General features: G+C 31.7%; 2 protein-coding genes across 2 annotated transcripts; both read right to left on the reverse strand.

Annotated features, from left to right (window-relative positions):
* Positions 1 to 3,027: 3,027 nt before the first annotated feature.
* LOC126834674 (multiple inositol polyphosphate phosphatase 1-like) lies at positions 3,028 to 8,276 on the reverse strand. The gene is made up of 11 exons (XM_050566775.1): positions 8,194 to 8,276; positions 6,514 to 6,809; positions 5,942 to 6,061; positions 5,720 to 5,873; positions 5,554 to 5,654; positions 5,375 to 5,484; positions 4,277 to 4,743; positions 3,535 to 4,020; positions 3,338 to 3,473; positions 3,184 to 3,284; positions 3,028 to 3,113 (listed from the first exon to the last, which is right to left on the reverse strand). The coding sequence occupies exons 2-8, from the start codon at positions 6,784 to 6,786 to the stop codon at positions 3,704 to 3,706; spliced, it is 1,542 nt and encodes a 513-aa protein (XP_050422732.1). The 5' UTR covers positions 6,787 to 6,809; positions 8,194 to 8,276; the 3' UTR covers positions 3,028 to 3,113; positions 3,184 to 3,284; positions 3,338 to 3,473; positions 3,535 to 3,703.
* A 3,603-nt stretch (positions 8,277 to 11,879) lies between these two features.
* Positions 11,880 to 18,368, reverse strand: LOC126834837 (nucleolar protein 6). The gene is made up of 17 exons (XM_050567034.1): positions 17,891 to 18,368; positions 17,280 to 17,462; positions 16,871 to 17,174; positions 16,642 to 16,802; positions 16,448 to 16,568; positions 15,909 to 16,081; positions 15,716 to 15,831; positions 15,114 to 15,402; positions 14,797 to 15,024; positions 14,437 to 14,722; positions 14,224 to 14,378; positions 13,933 to 14,096; positions 13,604 to 13,857; positions 13,306 to 13,523; positions 12,365 to 12,553; positions 12,172 to 12,273; positions 11,880 to 12,104 (listed from the first exon to the last, which is right to left on the reverse strand). Exons 1-17 carry the CDS (start codon positions 18,203 to 18,205, stop codon positions 11,952 to 11,954), a joined length of 3,411 nt encoding a protein of 1,136 aa, XP_050422991.1. The 5' UTR covers positions 18,206 to 18,368; the 3' UTR covers positions 11,880 to 11,951.
* Positions 18,369 to 18,516: the final 148 nt, after the last annotated feature.

Genomic DNA, 18,516 nt, shown 5'->3' on the forward strand with positions numbered 1-18,516 from the left:
ATTAATTATCTACCCAGCTTATTTTTTATTAAAGCCTGACTCCACTGGGAATTGCAAGAAGAAATATAACTTTAGAAGCTATAACATTCTTAATACGTAAATATGATATGCTATAATACAATATGATGAATAAATCATAGATTATTCACAGATATGTGTTATTAATCACAGTAATAAACCAATTTAATAGACAAGATCTGACACAACATAAATATCTGAACTACCGTGTCAATTATACATGTGTTTTATTGTGTGAAGTTTTGTTTTTTAAATAAAGAAAAGTAGTAAGAAATGAGCTAAATTCGGTCATTTTTTTTATCTGAGTTACAATAATTAGGACCAGAAATTGTAATAACAACTTATTTATTAGTACTATAGTAATTGTTTTGTTTCATAACATTTTTCCTATACCGCACTATTATCGAAATTGTCAATAAATTGAATGTATTTAATAGTTAACAGTTTTAATCACGGTTATAAAAAATATTTGTTGCTCGTGCATTGTATTTACATGGTTATTTAATAATTTTTCGTTATATCCTCACCTCTTTTATCCAACTTAGATATACAACTAACCAAGCAAAAAAAATTATACAAGATTGTGCTGATCATAACGCTCCTATAGCATTTAACGGAAACCATTTAAACAACTCGAATGAACTACAGTAATAAGTTAACTTATTAGATAAACGGTATGAATCATGTAGAAATAAAGTTAACCTAGGTAGTAGATCCATTTTAAAAATAAGCTTGTATGATTCAACCATTATGGTTTCTAATTAATATTTATTATTGTTTAAAATGTGAATTATCGACTTAAAATTGTCTATTTATTTCAGCGAATAGGGCGAGACACTTATAAATAACTGGCAGTAATTGTGGCGCTGAAAATTGAAATTATGTGAACTAAAACACATGTAAGTCAGATAGCACACTATGTGTTTAGTCATATAGTTATTTAGTTAAAATTGTGTTGTATTTGTAAAAGTTTGGACAAATAAGAGATAAGAGATAAGAGATTAGAGATAATGATGATAAAAATATAAACATACTTTGAAATAATAGTTGGACAAATGGAATTTTTCGATAGCAGCCGTTTGGGAAAATTCGGTCGTCTTGGTAAATATAATCCTATTTAGGTCACTTTATTCATTTGAAAAGTCACATTAAAAAAGAAATCTAAACTTTATTAAGAAAAAATAACCATTTGGGCCGACGTTAAAGTAATGATAACTATAGTTTATTTAGCGTCCAGGTGATTCTGGTTTTTCCGTTGCTAAGCAAGTTATCAATCGTTATTAAGCGCAATACCTATAATCGGATTATCTAAACTAACAACAATACAATTTATTCTCAATCGAAAAAATACAAAATAATTTTAAATTAAGTATTTATGTTAGTGAAAAACTTGGATATCATGAGAGTTTTGTAATAATTGAGGTAAAAGAATTTAACTCACTACGATAATTTCTATATTATGATCGAATTAACTATGATAAATTCGTGTTGTTTTTTTGTTAAATAAGAATTATTTTTTGTTTACTTGTATAGCTTGTTTGAAATAATATTTTGTAATTATAGTTGAATACTATTTCATTTAGAATTTCGTCTTTATTGTAGTATCTACTATACCTAATACATATTACAAGCAACTTTGGGCTTTTAAAACTACTATCGGATTACAAGAGACTTCAAACTTTAATCAATATATACCGTATGAAATGAGACGAATATTATTATGTCAATGATACTGTAAATAAAATGAATTAACACAACAGTAGTTTTTTAAATTAAATTTTAATTTTGACTGAATACCTTAAATCAAACATTATTGTTTACAATACACCATTGTAATAATTTAAAACTATGCGAATAAATTATGAAATGGAAGCTGATCAAAGTTTTCTTTATTATTGTATGCGGCCAAATTTTCAGCTATAAAATTGACACAGTCATTGTCGCTTATGTATGCTTGTAACTTGTTTTGAATATCTGACCACGGACATTCTGTACAGGACGAACCGTTTACTAAAGGTATGCTTGTGATATGTTCGTTGACATAAAACGCTACTATATATTCATCATTAGCGTTTATGAAAAGCACAGCCATAAAATTTGCAGCCCACGGACTGAATTTGGAAGTTACCCATTTACGATTTTTCATTTCAATAAAGTTCGATGCCGTGAGTGGACTATCGTCTTTGCCCACGTCCAATATTTGGTATAAGTTCACAATGTTACTCCTGTGTGCAAACTGAAATACAGCATTGGGTCCATCTTTTTTATTTATTTTCTCTCTGAAATCATAAAAATTACAATAGCTAGAACAAGTAATAAACCAAGCACAGAAACATAATACTAAAATGAAGTCCATTATCTAAAAAAGTCTATACACAGTGATATTATCTTTTTAAGCTTTAATGATTCCTATAGACCTGTAGCCTCCCCAGTCCTTACTATGCCCAGGCCCAATTGTGCTGACTTTAATTCAAATAACGTTACTTGAAATTACTGGGGTTATAAGCCAAAAGCTGATGCGTGCAAAATGTATAGTTAAAGGAGAGTAATTTAAACATTTTAGATTACTATACGAAATACATTTTTCATCATATGAATAACCGTTTTGTATTACAAGTTATACTTTTATATATTTCATGGGCCATACAAAAATTAAATAACAAACTTAAGTGACACATCATATTTATACTACGAATTATGTTTCTTCCATGAAACATATTTTGATTTTAACACATTTTCGAATATCTTATTTGATGTTAAATAAACAAATACCATATATTGACATACTACAATATACTCCTTCAACTGAGCATTGAGCAATACTTGCCATGAACCTCAAACTGCATTTTTTACACATACCATACTTCGGCCCTTAACCGCAGAATTGTTCGAATAAAATATTATTCAGATAAATATTGCCAAACTGGTTGTATCACTAGTATTTAATTTAATTTAATTTATCTCTGTTAAATAAATTCATAATACTCCAAAGTCTGCAGAAGTCTTAGGGCCATTGGACATGCGACTTTTAGGTTGTGCGGGTTTCCGTATCCATAGCGAGAGTCCCAATACAATTCATCAAAGTATTCTATAACCTGCGATCATTTAAAAATTGTAAAAAATGTTAAATCTATATACAATAAGACCCCAAACGCTATTGCGTACTTCTAAGTCTTCTTGACAGAATACACTACACCAAGGGGGAATCGATTCGTCATCAAATGCTCTTTCGTAGCGACATACTTCATACATAATCATAACTTCATCTAATAGATACACAAATTAGTTACAGTCCATATTGTCTATTAACTTGACTTACGATAAGTAATATCATCTGATCCCATTTTCACATTTACTCTTTCAACAACCTTTTTCATAAAATCGCCCTTTTTGAATTTTTTACTTTCATACTCAACCCCTTCAGCAAGAGGCTCCGCTGGTATAGTATTCTTAATCTAAATCAACATTAATATTCATGTAAAAGCAATGTAAATATCTATAATTCAATATAGTCACCGTTAAAAAGAAGTCATCGTTATTACATTTGGGAAGGTCGGTAATACTTGAGTCACCGTAAACAGTTTGTAGAAATATTGTTCCAGATTCCCTACAACGTTCTTCGTCTATTGTCAATGCCTAAAATTTTAAGCCCATATAATGTCTAGGTGTTCAACTGTATTGTAAATTATTGTAATAGTGCTGTTGAATGTACCACATAGTTATTCGACTGTTCAAATAAATCTGAGAATGCATTCCGAACTCTCAGTGCCAATTCCTTTATTTCAACACGACCTTTTTGGATCAAATCTTTATCGTTTGGCTTGAATTCAATACTTGGTTGCCAATCCTTAATAGCTTGAATGTCCAATCGGGTCATTTTAGCTGTTTGGGTGATTTTTCCTTTTAAATTCTCAACCTGTGGTAACAGTTTATTATAAAAATACTGCGTTGAAGATGTCGTTCCATGTCTGTTTAACGTAAATATCTGAATTGGTTTATGATCTACAAAACAAAAAAAACGTCTTTTATATTTAGGTAACAGAGACTCGTCAAGCTATCATCAAGATAAATGAGGTTTAATAAGCTATTAAAACGTAGTTATAAAGAAAATTATAAATTAACAAAAACTCTTGTATGATAGCATCTATTTGTATGTATGAAAGATTTGTAAGTTGATATTGAAATATCGTTTCTACTTTAAATTGTATCCCCAAAGTATGTATGAAAATTAAGCAATAAGAATGGTAAGATTACTTACTAGGCGGTACAAAGATTTCTTTTGCGGAAACCAATTTATATGCGGTTTTCGTGCCAAAATACCAGTATGGTTTTGAATCTTTTAAGTTTTTTACGGTATTAGTAGCTACCAATTCGACACAGTCATTGTCGGTTATAAAAGCTGTTAACTTGTCATGAATATCCGACCACGGACAGTATGTACACGACAAATCGTTTTTTAACTTTATAGGAGTTAGTTTTTCGTTTAAATAAAATGCTACGTTATAATCTTTCCGAGTGTCGTCTTCGTAAAGCACAACAATAACATTTGCAGCCCATGGACCGAACCACGAAGTTCTCCACTTAAGGTCCTTCATACCCTTGTAGTTGGACTGCCTAAATGGAATGTCACCGTCACCTATGCCTAACATGACATACAAAGTAAATATATTAGTACTGTGTCCGAAGTAAAATACAGCATCCGGTCCTTGTCCATTGATTTTATTTCTGAAATCATATAATTGTTACAGCTATACATCAATTCATCGACAAATTTTAAATATTATATATTAGGATGGCCTTTACTATTGGTTTCACTTTAAACACTTACACTATTTAGGTTCCAAATGAGTTAAACGTATATTAATCTGTATTACCGGGGATTTTTATTTGAATCGTTTCACCTACCAGAAATGCTGAAAGCTTTTTTTAGTACATCTATTACAAGTATATACTTTTTTTATCATGGCATATCAATTTTTTATAAGATATTAATGACAGGAACGATAACTTATTTAATATAATTGTAAAATATGGACTTATATCAATAGAATGCCTTTCCCGTTTATAATTATCAACTGAATTCTAAAAAAAAGGTAAAAACAATACTAAGTAGATTTTGTAAAATAAGTTTGATCATCTATAAATTGATATCTCCAGCTTTCTTAACTTTAAAAAATAAATTGAATTATGAAATTAATGGTAATTATTGCTTAAGGCCATAACTGCAGTTCAAAAAATTGGAGTATATCTATTTTACTTATTTAAAATACGCAGGGTTGCAGCACGAAACTTATTCTCCCAGAATAAACTATAAAAGCACCACTGTAACATACATAGAATTGAAAATTCCAAATACCTTAGTCTTTTTTCGATACGTATAGCTATCGGACAAGCGAGTTTTGCGTTAAAAGGATCTCCAAAACTATTATAATAGAATCGATAAATGTCATGGGCGTACTCAAAAATCTAAAACCATACAAAACTATCAAATTCCATCCCTTCATGAAACTTCACTGTTTTATTATATTTGCTTACCTCAAGATCTTCTTGGCAGAATACATTATACCAAGGCGACATCACACTGTCGTCGATAGACAATTCGAAGGTAGCCACCTCGTACATGAAGTATAAGATCTCTAAAACAAATAAAATAGTTTAAAACCATTAATACGATGTTGCTATTGGCTATCAACTAGTTTACCGTAATTAAGCTCTGTGGAATCTATGCCCATTTTAACAGCAACCCTTTGCACGACATCATCCATGTATTTGCCTTCCTTAAATTCTTTAACTAAACCTTCAGTATTTGCTCGTATTTCTTTGCATTTTGGATCGAGCAACTTCAAATCATCCACCTGTTAACAATTTGTAAAATATTTACCTACATTCATAGTAAAGGAAACAGCGCAATTTTCAAACATACTTGTAGAAGGATATCCGTAGGGTCACAAACAGGAATTTTGGGAATAGTTTTATCTTTAAAAACGTTTTCTATAAATGTTTGACCCGAAAGTTCGCACCGTGAATCCGGAGCGGATAAAATCTAAGATGATCAAAAACATTTTTAAATATTTGTACAATATTTTTATAGAGTTGTATAAATTTCACGGCACAGTAATTTTTTCTATGAAATGGTAAGTTTTAGCTAAAAAAAATTTTCTAATAAAATCCTCATTTTATTAAACGTTCGAGTTTAACAACCAAATTAAAAATATATTTATTATTTCAAAAGCTAATACTAAGAGGTGTTTTTTTAAAGTAAAAAATTATAATATATTTACCTGATAGAATGAATGGTCAAAAACTAGTTTTAGATAAATACTTGCCGCTTTATGATTATTATATTTTACACAAAATTAAATATAATATTTTGTTATTATACCAGATTGGAGTTTAATTAAAACAGCTAGCCTAATTATTTTACCGTAATATGAAACTTGCACAACTTTTTATGTTACAATATGTGTTTGTTGATCAAGGAACAATGATATATACATCATAATTTTCGGAGTTGTACTGCTGTTTAAATAGGTTTGGAAAAGCGTCACGGATTCTTATTGCCAGATCTTTTATTTCATCGTGACCTTTTTGTGTCATACTTTTATCGCCAGTGGTGTCAATGATTGTCACCCAATTTTTTAGGGCTTCCATATCTTCTGGACGCAACGTAGCACGTTTGGTAATTTTGTTTCGATATTCTATCAGTTTTGGTATCGCATTGTTGGAAAAGTCGAACCTTGGACCTCTAGTTCCATGCCTCCCCAACATAACAATTTGACGTGGCGTATAACCTACAAAATAGGATTAGTGTAATTTGAAATGGTATAAATATTGGAGAACTAAAGTTAAGTCATTGAAATTCACTCACACCACATTCTCTTTCCGTCAAATCACCTGTCATTCAGAAGCTATAAACGGAATATACCAACCACAACACTCAACATTTCTTAGGAATGATACTTGACTAAACGTCTGGATCCCATGTTAAAATGTATTTCTAATTTATTAACCTCAGTTACTTAAAAATATTGACATTTACATGTCTTAGCTCTGGCACATAACCGAAAAAAACGTAACAAAAAAACAAATGGGGAAGAAGATGAGGTTTGGGGTGGGAATGGGGTATAATCATAAAAAACTACTAATTTCTAACCTCCAAAAAAGCCACATCCCTATATCCTTCCTAGTCATCTAAGACGAAATTGGAGCAAAGATCTCTGCAATTACTTTACTAAATTCATAATCTATAAGTATAGTTCCACTGGGTAAATATACGAATTGTTCAAATTGCAACACATATCATAATGTGTATATCAAAAATAATTTTAAAAAGTTTTTCAGCCGAGTCTGCAACCACGAAAGAGCATTTTCATGTCTCGTTGAAGTACCGAATAAATTTAGAGTAGTGGTTGAATTATAGATAATAAAATAGTATATTAACAAGCTAGTATCTAAGGTGGCTAGTAAACATATCAAGTTTCTGGCTTTTATTTTAGTGATTTCATAATATCTGGCCTTAAACAATTCATAGGAAATGTGACCTGTTAAATTATATAGAACTTGTTTTTCAGTTATAATTTTATCGTTGTGAATACAACATAATATCTCTCACCCCTATCTCCTACCCCTATCTCTTACCTCCTATCTCCTACCTCTATCTTCCACTCCAACCCCATCTTCATCCCCATTCCCACCCCATATCTCCTACCCCTATCTTCTACCCCAACCCCATCTCCGTGTGGTCACGTTTTTTTCGGTTACGTGCCAGAGCTAAGACATGAAAATGTCAAAAAACATATTGTATTTAAATTTAGACGCAATGCCGTAACAATATTGACCTTATGGAAACTATTGTTTGGTGTGTGTTTTTCTAAAAATGGGTTGAAAAAATTTGAATATGGCCATTATGGGGTTTAGGTAACATTTATTATAGGTTAAGATGTAAATTATTCACTTAAAATGATCTAAAATTAACGCTGAATGTTTTATCAGTGAATATGTCGAGGCACCTATAGATAACCACTAGTCCTGGCTAAGCGCACAACATCATATTTATATCAGTATAATGGGCACAGACACAAAATAAAGCGAATAAAAGCTCTTTAATCTTACACTTCAAATGAGAAAAAAAAAAGTCGAGTACTCAAAAAAAAAAGCTGATAAAATACGTCTTACCATCTCGTATTTCAATTTTCTGCTCTGAAACTAAGTTGTATGGAGTTTTTGACCCGAAATACCCGTACGGTATAGTCTTTATATCGTTGGCTTTAACCGTTTCTAGAAATAAAGCTACTGTACACAGATACTTCAACATTGTATTGATTGCTATGTTCTGTGTAAAACATATTTAATTCAAAATATTAACTGAAATGTATAGATGTATACATACATACAGGGTGTTACATAGTTTAACGCATAACGCATATGTATATATTTATCAAATGGAATTTATGTAAACTAAAACAAATTTTAAGTCAGTTGGTGCACTCCGTATTAAGTGTTATTCAGTATTTTTGGTATACTGTTAGTCTTTGAACACATGTATACTATACAAAATTTAAAAACAAAAAACAACCTTTCCGTTTTGATAAAAACAATTCTAAATTTAAAATGTAAAAATATACTCACTTATAATAAATTGTTAATTACTAGTAATTTAGACATAGTCAAAAATAGTATTTAAAATCGTTTAATTATTAAGTTATTGTGATAATTTGGAAAAAAACTTTTTAAAATTAAATATGTAAATATGTGAAGATTTTAAACATAGATTCAATTCGGACTAAGCCAAAAAATGTATTTTAAATCGATATCATTTTTAACAGTTTGTATTTGTAAAAAGTTTGGGCATAAATTTGATTTGGACATTGCTAAAATATTTTTCAAATTTACATAGCTATTAGGTATTTATGTTTGTGAAAAATTTGGATATTTTAAGAGCTTTGTAATAATTAAGGCAAATTAATTTTCAAAAGTTTCATATCTTAATATTTAACAAGAACATTTTCGAGGAGATAATTGTTATTTGTTAGTTTATTGAAAAATACATATTATAATTATTGCATGATTGATCTTACCAGTGAATTATATCCCCTACGTTTGAAAACGACAAAATATTATCAATATATGAATGTTCTTCTTAAAAAGCAGTGTAAAATAACGGTTCTTTTTTTTTGGTTAAGCTAGAAATGTTGTTTGTATTTGTATTGTTAGTGTTTATCGAAATATGTTTTTAAAATGTTTGTGCGCGATATACAAAAAAAAAAGTAGGATATAAATGTGTTACTATTGAAACAAAAAAAGTTATATCAATTTTAAAAATGTCTATTGCCTTGTGTACCACACTGTGTTGTTTATCGAATTCTTGCCTAAGCGTTAACTAGAAAACACAATTGGTTTACTATAGAAAAATACTTGTTTGTTGGGCGTTTCGGTAAAAACACAATTTTTGTCGAAAAATAATTACAGACATTTTTTATAAAACATTTTTTGCACGTTCAAAAGGCTGTAAACATTTTTTAGATACCCTAGATACTGAACTGGCTTTACAATAAATAATGTGCATCTAACACCGACTAATACAGGGTGTTTAAAACCTTATGGCCCACCTGACTTGTTGACGATTTTCTTAAATTATGGAAAAACGACCTATGTGATTTATGCAAATATTTTATTGTAAAGGTTTAAAATTATCCTATAGGCCTTACTGACTTGCATTTTTCTTCTTTACATACATACATGTATAAATTATAATTATCATTATACTAGAATTTAAAATGAATTCTTCTTCTCTCCACCTACTCTCTCGCTGTGTTCAATTGTTGTTCCTTGTGAGATTTCAGTAAGATCTGAATTCACTCTTTCTGCCCATCTTTGTCTCGGTCGACCAAAATTTTGTTTGCTATACCTTCAGACCTCCAAATATGACCAGCCCATTCTAATCTTTTACTTTTTAAATACGCACTGATAATGGGTTTATGAAATATTTGGTAAATTTCTTGGTTTGTTCGTTTTCTCTAAACTCCGTTCTCAATGAAAGGGCCATAAATTCTTTTCACCATCTCCCTTATTTACCGACCATGTTTCACATCCATACGTCAACACCGGCCGTAGAAAGCTGAAGTATAAATATTCTTATTATACCTAATTAACTATTAATGCAATAATAATTTTAATAAATATAATTTGAGTAGGAACATTTTTTCAATCGTACAGCACGAGGAGTAAGTTAAACGATAAAACCCGCATGCAGTGTTATTTTGTATATTTTAGAGTAAAAATTAATTCTGTGGTACTAAAATATAATTATTTTTTAAGTAATTACCTATCCTCTTTAGAATATAAGTTACCATAAAAGTTGATGTTTGAACACATTCAGTCTGGTGTAGTGCTTAAATGGGTGCCATTAGTAATAATATAAATTGTGATTTTCTCGCAAGAAAATAATGGTTCAGCATCAAAAGAGTTGTAAATGGGCACAGACATAAAAGAGCGTATATAAACACATACACTTCAAATGAGAAAAAAAAGTCAAGTACTTATAAAGAGCTGATAAAATATGTCTTACCATCTGGTATTTTAATCTTCGATGTTGAAACTGTCTTGTATGTAGTTCTCGACCCAAACAATGCATACGGAATAACCATTTCGTCGTTGGCTTTAACCGTTACCAAAAATAAATATACTATACACAGGAATTTCAACATTGTATCAATTGCTGTATTCTGTGTAAAATATATTTAAAATATTAACTGTATATATATATATATATAGCTATAACATAAATACTACTAATATTATACAATTATAAAGTCTTTGAAATATATTATGGCGGTAAGTAACATTATTTTTGATAAGAAATTAGTGGCAACCGATTGATATGACATAATAGGTCAGTGTTTTTCAATTTTAGTTTCCCAACGACTTGGTCTGTCAAAACTCCTGCACTATTTTTAAGGCAAGAATAATATTAATGAATACTTTTCCAACATATTTATACACACTTTTGTAGTTTAGTTTATCAATAATCGATAAAGTAGTCATTTGAAAATGATTGGTCTCTAAGGGTAGGTTATGTCTGTGGTTTTTGATTCCTGGAACGTTTTTAACTAACAACTTGTGTTTCTGTCAATAAATAAATGTATTGGGTTTTCAATAAATAAATGTATTAAACGTGACGGGTCTCGGTAAGTAATGTTTATCGAATTTCCAATAATTTTTTTTAAACAACCAAATATTTTGTACAAAAACAAAATAAGATCCTGATAGTTGTGAATTTAGTTAAACTCAAAAGTAAAATAAAAAACATGTTCTAGTCAAACAGTCTACACAAGTAACGTTTTTAATGGTTTTTTATTTTTTTTTGAACATTCAATATAATAAAAATGTAGTTTAAATAAAAACAATATTATTTCACCGGAAAAAAATACTTATCCGTTTTTGAAAGCTGTTGTTAACCGATTTGGGTGTGTTATTCGATTGAAACAATAATAATAGTAGATTATTTAATTAATTTTGTTGTAGAATTTTATTCAAACAACATTAAATTGTGATTTTAACACATACATTTTGCATACTATTTTGCTTTATTTAACGATAACTCACGTTTGGCACTAATTAAGTAAATTTAAGTATAGTTTTATTTTGTAACACATTAACGGCTTAACAAAGTTTGTAACCAAATATATATATATATATAGTAAATGTTTTAGTATACAGTTTAGCCGAAAAGTCCAGTCAACACTCCGAGCAATTTAATTATGTCTGAATTACGAGGTATCTTAAAAATGTGTGGTCTACTCTTGCTATTATTATTTTTTTTTATATACAAATATTTACGTGAATAAGAAATCTAAACAATCTTATAAAAACAAAAAACATTTATTTTGTTTGGTAAATATTGTGTAATTATACCAATAAAAACGAACAAAATATTAATTACTAAACAGAGTTTTGTTACATTTCTCAATGTTTTTTATCATAGAACCTCCTAAAATTTGTATGTCTTCGATGATTGCGTCCAAGTTTAATTCCACTTTTTTGCCGTTCAAAGTGTGAGTTAGTTTTTTTCCATTAACGTTGCCGACCTGTAAAAATATGAATAAAATTAAAACACAAACGTTATCTTGTAACGTAATCACATGAAACACGTACCTTGAATTCAGAAACAGTAAAAGAGTCTGGTTTGAAAACTATTCCGATCGTACTCCCTCCGTAAGTGTCGTGGAAAAACAATGCGTAATCCGAATAACTGTCCTATAGACAAAGTTAATCAAATTAAACAATTATTAACGATAATCAACACGCGCGGCGTGTTATTTTTTAGTCAAATCGAAAAAACCCGTACCCTGAGAACATTTAAAAGTTCTTCGATGGGATTGAATCCGGTTAGTGGTATCGGTTCGTTTTCTTTGGGTGGTTCCGCAGCGTAGACTCTGGCTAACTTAGCGTCGACGGCCATGTGTCTCAAAGGGTTCATGATATTTTTCAATACTACCAAAACATCATACTCGTTCAACGACGGCCTGAATATTTGCTGTAACAGAAATGTTATCGTAAACTATCATTATTCTCAATCGTCAGTTCTCAAGTACTCATTGTTACGTCGGTTTATAACAATAGCGTAAGTTCTCGACTTACATTTATACTGAAAATCATTTACAAAGACCTATTGTAATGTTTATGAGAGCACTTGGAAACAAGGGTACCTATCGTGGAAGGTTTGCCGTTCAGAATAAGTCGGAGCATTGGCGTTTGGAGGCAACAGGTCTCATAATGTTATATGAATTCCCGGCAAAGCATATAGCTTAGGTAGTTAAAGATTTCAAACCCTAATAAAATAAAAATATACTAATCTACAAAGCTAAAAGGCTACTATAATCATTGAGGGACTATTTTTTAATTTTTTATATGGGTAAACATTTATTATCATCAAAACTCTTACACAGACATGAAATAAAACAACAATTTTAATTTTTCCTATATTGTTCTCACCTAAATTCAAATATTAGTTGTTTTTGTTAAATTTTAAAAGAATATACATTACTGGTTCAATCGATCATAATGTCGTCTTAGTTTGCATGAGTTCGCTTGACTCACTTTCGAACTCGAAATACATTTATTAAATTACGATAATTTATTTTTATTTATTAATAGGTAGTTCGACTTTTATAAAGAGGTTATTTATATAATTTTTTAAATAGTTGCTCAACCATGATGTTGCAGACATTTTAAAGAATCATTTAAAAATTTTCATAAAACAGTTTTGTCGTCAATATAAAAACTCACTTTAAAATGATCGACCGTGCCGTTTGTTAAAAAACTATTTTCTACGATTTCTAATGACTTTTTAGACAAATGCATCAATCTCGCTAATATCGTTAGCGTGGGGGCCTCTTTGGTCCACGATGTTCCTTCTAAATCGAACGGCGTAACCAACAACATGGCCGGTCTCGAGCTGCTCGGTTGCGCTGCTACGGAACATTCCAGTGCGGAAATCTGCTCCTCTAAAATAACAAAACAGAACCCATTAAATGTTTAATAGATTATTTTTATTTTTACCTTATTTAATAGTAAATATAATTACTTGAAATTTCGCCATTGAAATTGACGACAACAAATTCCCTAAACCAATCGGTCGTAGCCAACTTGCGCAAAAAATGCAACAGTCCTATTGTCGGTTGATTTGTTATTTTGAAGGGTTCGGGCCGCAAATAGAAACTGGCCACAAGTAGTTCGACACATATGTCGGGAAAATGGTAACTGTCTATAAGTTGGCTCCTAAGCCATCGTTTGGCCAAGCAACAAGTTGGCCCGAACGAATGATACTGCGAATGGAGTCTGACAACAGAAAGTAGTCGGGTAAAATAATATTTTCATCGGTTTATACACTCGGCAGTAACGTTTCGTACTTACCCGTGCAATGAACTCGTCAACGTCGGTAGCTGTACCATTGACCGTTCTAGTTGTACAGATTCTTCAGTGTCCCTATAGCGAACCATACCGTCGGGCATTGTTTCTTTTTTCAACAATGCCACTTCTCCGGGGTAGTATATTCGAAAACGGAAAACAAAACCATTCTGAGAAAAATAATAATACCGTTAACAAAGTTACTCAAGTACATTATTTTATTTTAAATAAAGTTATTAAAAAAAAAAAAAATGGTTAAGTATTGAATTTTATTAATGCCCAAATCGTGTCGCTTACTTTCATCACGTCGACGTAGTCAATAAACGGTTGGGCAACTAAATTACATTCCTGATTTAATCGAGCGGCCAAGTTGATGTAAAACGCCGTTTTCATTCTTCTGACAGCCGGCAGTTCGTTGGGCCACTTTCCACTCGATGCAAATTGCAATATTCCTGGAATGAAAAAATTACATTGTTCCGCTATTTACAAAATTGATAAGAGACATCGTACCTTCAATGGGTTGCACAAATCCTGGAGCTATTTTCAATTCGTCATCGGTAGAAGCCAAAACACATTTCCCTTTCGTTTTCTTGGTTTTTTTGTCATCCGCGTGACTTCTGGACAACGGTGGTATGACATCGGCGTACCTTAACACGGCCGATACTCCTTGCACCGAATTAACGATCAACGGTAACCCTTCGAGTTCTCTAATAGCTTTGCCCACTTCGTTGAAATTGTCGATACAATGCATGCTCGCACTTTCTCCGGTTCCGTATTCAAAACCAATCGGTGTGATCTATAATACGTTCAAACACGACGTTATGTCAGAAATTATAACACAATATTATAGAAACAGTTTTCTCGACTTACAAAAGGATTGTTAAGAACAGTTTCGGCCTGATCGGCGATATAGATAAATCGCTCTGCAGGAATAGACAATTTATTCTGTAACACATATTGAACTATTTCTCTCGTAATACAACGTTTCTTGTTCGAAGCGACATTGCTATCGGACCAGACGACTGCCTCGCACACTTCTCCGTCTTTGAAACGTCTCAGTTCAGATTTCTCGCCCCAAAACGAACGGAATTCTTTGGCCTTGAATAATTAAAAAAAAAAAATAATAATAATCAATAAGTAAAACTTTTTTTTAATGTGACACTTAAATATATTTTTTGTCACTTCACCTCGGGCAAATTAGCCGTAGGACCGCGTTCGACGACACTGAATGCTTTTCCAGGATTCAGGCGTAGGCCGATTAGAAAATTACTAAAGGGTTTTAAAATTGTACCGACGTCGGCCGGATCCTGAATTATGTCAAAACAAATTTCGTCGACTCTATCGCCCAGACTTGACAACAGTAAAGGTTCGATTATCTGCTGAAACTGAAACGTTAAATCCTGTCTAGAATCCAATTTGAGTTTTTTGTCTCCATACTTGTCGATAGTTTGTTTCACTACGTCAATGTCGTTGAAACTGAAACGTAAATAAACACGATTTTAAAATATACAAGTTCACGTACTGAATGTCACTTACAAAGCATCACAATACAATTTATCGTATCGAAGCATATTAAGTAAAATTATGAAAAAAAACTGCATAGGACTTAACAAAAAATTAACTAATAAGAAATTAACACATAAAACTTATAATGTTAATTTTTTTTAATTCATCTCGAGAACTGTTAAAGACAAAAAAAAAATCAAGGAAGCCGGTCTAGTTGCGCCACTGCAATGAACGATGAAAAATTGTATGGTGATGCCCATCAATAATCTGATATCAATATTACTTGATGTAATGGTCGAATCGTTGAAAAAAAGAAGCTTTCGTTAAGAACAAATACGGAAAAGAATTCATATTAGCATTGTCCAACATTTCCACTGCGTAGTTGCATTCGTTTTTTATCTGTAAAACGAAAAAAATATATATATAAAATAATAAAATTACTTTTTTTTTAAATTTAATAAAAAAATAGCACTAACATAAATGTAGTTGGATTTAAAAACATTTGCACACAAGTTCATGAAGCCAGTAGAGTCTACAAAAACCACTTGAAACGCAGCATGAAATTCCGACAATGAAGGTTTTTTCACATCTTTACTGCTTTCATCGTCCTCTGTTAGCTGTATACCTTCGGTGTGCCAGTTGCTTTGACCTAATAATGAATAGTAATTATTTTGAAATAATAAAAATGACCAGGTACTTTTTTTAAGACTTGTAGTTATTGTTATGCAAATAAATGAGACTATACGTAGTATGGCACGGCAACATTTCAGATTCAATTGTCCAATAAACAATAGAAAAGAAAAATAGGACGCCTGATAAAGTAAATTCAGGTGTCCGCAGGTGTAAAGAACATAAGCAACACTTTTTCCGAAATACACTTTTTTACATTTTTATATAGGCGACATTAGAGCACGTTACTTTTATTTTACTCATAAGCAATATCTGCTTAACGTCGTTTTGACCTTAAGCCGTTAATATGTTCGCAAATAGTTTTATCAATATATTTAATAATTACCTAAACACAACCAAACGTTTCGCACAATTTGATAACTGCTCATGAACTTATTTATTTTGTGTTTCTTAAACAAATGCACGACAAACATTGAAATTATATAATTTGTAATATTTCCATTTCCCTGTAACATAAAATTACTTTTAATCGATAACGACAACAACATTTTATTTAATTAGCTTATAAAAAATACAAACTCTAAGGTTTCTTTGCGCAAGCCATATCTTTAACAATATCAATGCGTCTTGAACATTTTGGTTCGACTCGATAACATCTTTCAGCAATGCTTCATTTTGGTCTGCTACTAAATCTTGTAGAACGAGGTTGTTGTAACGAGGTGTAGGGCAGTTGTTTAATTCTATAAATGCAATTATTTATGTTACCATACAAAACAATCAACAATAATATTTTGTAAATTTAACTCACCGTTTTCTTCACCGAAATACCATTGAGTATCAATGTTGTTAATAGTAGGTGAAAATGTTTGCAGTTTGTAGACATTGTTTTCGGGTACGACCCTTAAATGAATACTACACTTTTTACCTAACGTTCCCGCCGGTTTTACAACGAGCACTGGTGAATAATATGAAGACGTAGAATGTGAAAATTTGACATCGTCGTTGTTTATTAAGTCTGGAATTTTAACAAGTTCTTTGGAAAGACAATGTAAATAGAATGCTTTCTTGCGAAAATACCTTTCGTCTGCATAATCTTTCTTGTGGAAAAGTGTCTAAAAGCACAACATTACTTTATTGTTATATGAACAAACATAAAAATTAACATTGGCTACGAATAATAGTTTATGTAAAATTAAAATATAAAACAATTTACTAACTTTTCCTAAAACTAGTGCTATGTCAATTTTTATATTTGGTGTAAGTGACGTTCCTACAGAGTGTGAACCGAAAACCTTCAAAGCCGCAGGTTTAATAAAGCGAAATGTTCCGTCAGAGTGATTTAAAGGTTCCAAACGAAAAGGTGCCCATAATTTGGATACATCCACATTTGACATGAGTTCCTGTTAAAATTAAAATAATTATAAGAATTATTAAGAAACTATAAGAAAATATATAACCAAGAAAGTATTATATAGAACTGAAAGTAGCTGTGATGGATAGGGACGAGTGGAGGTGACAAGATTCCTGGTCAACATGTGCTGGTATCCATTAACCTGTCGGAGGTATCATGATTGGTATCGTGTTGGTGTTATGCTAACATTGTCGTTTTATTTTCTGTGAATTATTAAATTTAAGAGTAGTGAAAAAAAATAATAAAAGAGTTTATCTGGTTACACCATACAAAAGTTGGATTACTTATAGACTATTTCTGTTTAACGTTAGCGAAACGCTAACATTGATACCAACGACGGGTTATGGGAGTACCTACTGTCGAAGATACGAATGGAACAGTCCAAGAGACTGCCTGTGCTATTAGGGATGTACTTGCCTTTTGATAATCGGAGTTGTCCAAGTCTTTTAAGACAGCTGTCTCGAATTTAGCAAACCATTCTTTGATTTTACCAAGAGTCGCTGTCTTGGGCTTGACTTCCTTGAGCATCTCTTCGATTTGCATACGGAACATGTTGGACAGAAACAAGTTTTCCGTTTCCCTAAGTTTGTTCAACTCCTCCGCCGTTGGCGGTTTTATCCTCTTGTTTTCTTCCGACACTCGTTTCCTCTTCCTTTTCCTGCCGCCTCCGTCCTCGGCCGATTCTTGCACGGCGTCGGTCATGGCCACGGCGTCGTCGAGTTCTAACGTCATAATCGGTGAATACACTAATATGAAAAAAAAACACACACACACACCGACTGAATTACTGTTTAATAACGATGAATTTTATTCCAAGTCCAATACACGGCAGTGATTAGATGTACAAAAAAATTCAACACGCTCTATACGAGCCGCTCACGTGCTAGTGTTTACAGTACGGCCAAAGCGGACTGATAAGAACTCCGGCGGCGCTCGCGATAGCGGCGAGTCTCGGACAGTGCCGCCAACCGGTTTCCAACCTCTTTGGGTGGCGGACCGCACGGGGCCAGACTGCAGCGGCCTCTGACACTGCGGCCCGCGCC

Source organism: Adelges cooleyi, unplaced genomic scaffold, assembly GCF_023614345.1.
Source record: "Adelges cooleyi isolate 19-005CV unplaced genomic scaffold, UGA_ACOO_1.1 ACOO_flye_CR_arks_rails_tigmint_CR_PRNA_1, whole genome shotgun sequence".
In the NCBI taxonomy this organism is placed as follows: Eukaryota; Metazoa; Arthropoda; class Insecta; order Hemiptera; family Adelgidae; genus Adelges; species Adelges cooleyi.

Coding starts and splice junctions, on each gene's coding strand:
- LOC126834674 (XM_050566775.1), bottom strand. CDS start 6,786: ATGTTGGGGAGGCATGGAACTAGAGGTCCAAGGTTCGACTTTTCCAAC. Junction 5,874..5,941: donor CTACGGATATCCTTCTACAA/GTATGTTTGAAA, acceptor AATTGTTAACAG/GTGGATGATTTGAAGTTGCT. Junction 4,744..5,374: donor CGTATCGAAAAAAGACTAAG/GTATTTGGAATT, acceptor ATATGATTTCAG/AAATAAAATCAATGGACAAG.
- LOC126834837 (XM_050567034.1), bottom strand. CDS start 18,205: ATGACGTTAGAACTCGACGACGCCGTGGCCATGACCGACGCCGTGCAA. Junction 13,858..13,932: donor TTGACGAGTTCATTGCACGG/GTAAGTACGAAA, acceptor TTCTGTTGTCAG/ACTCCATTCGCAGTATCATT. Junction 12,105..12,171: donor TTACTGTTTCTGAATTCAAG/GTACGTGTTTCA, acceptor ATATTTTTACAG/GTCGGCAACGTTAATGGAAA.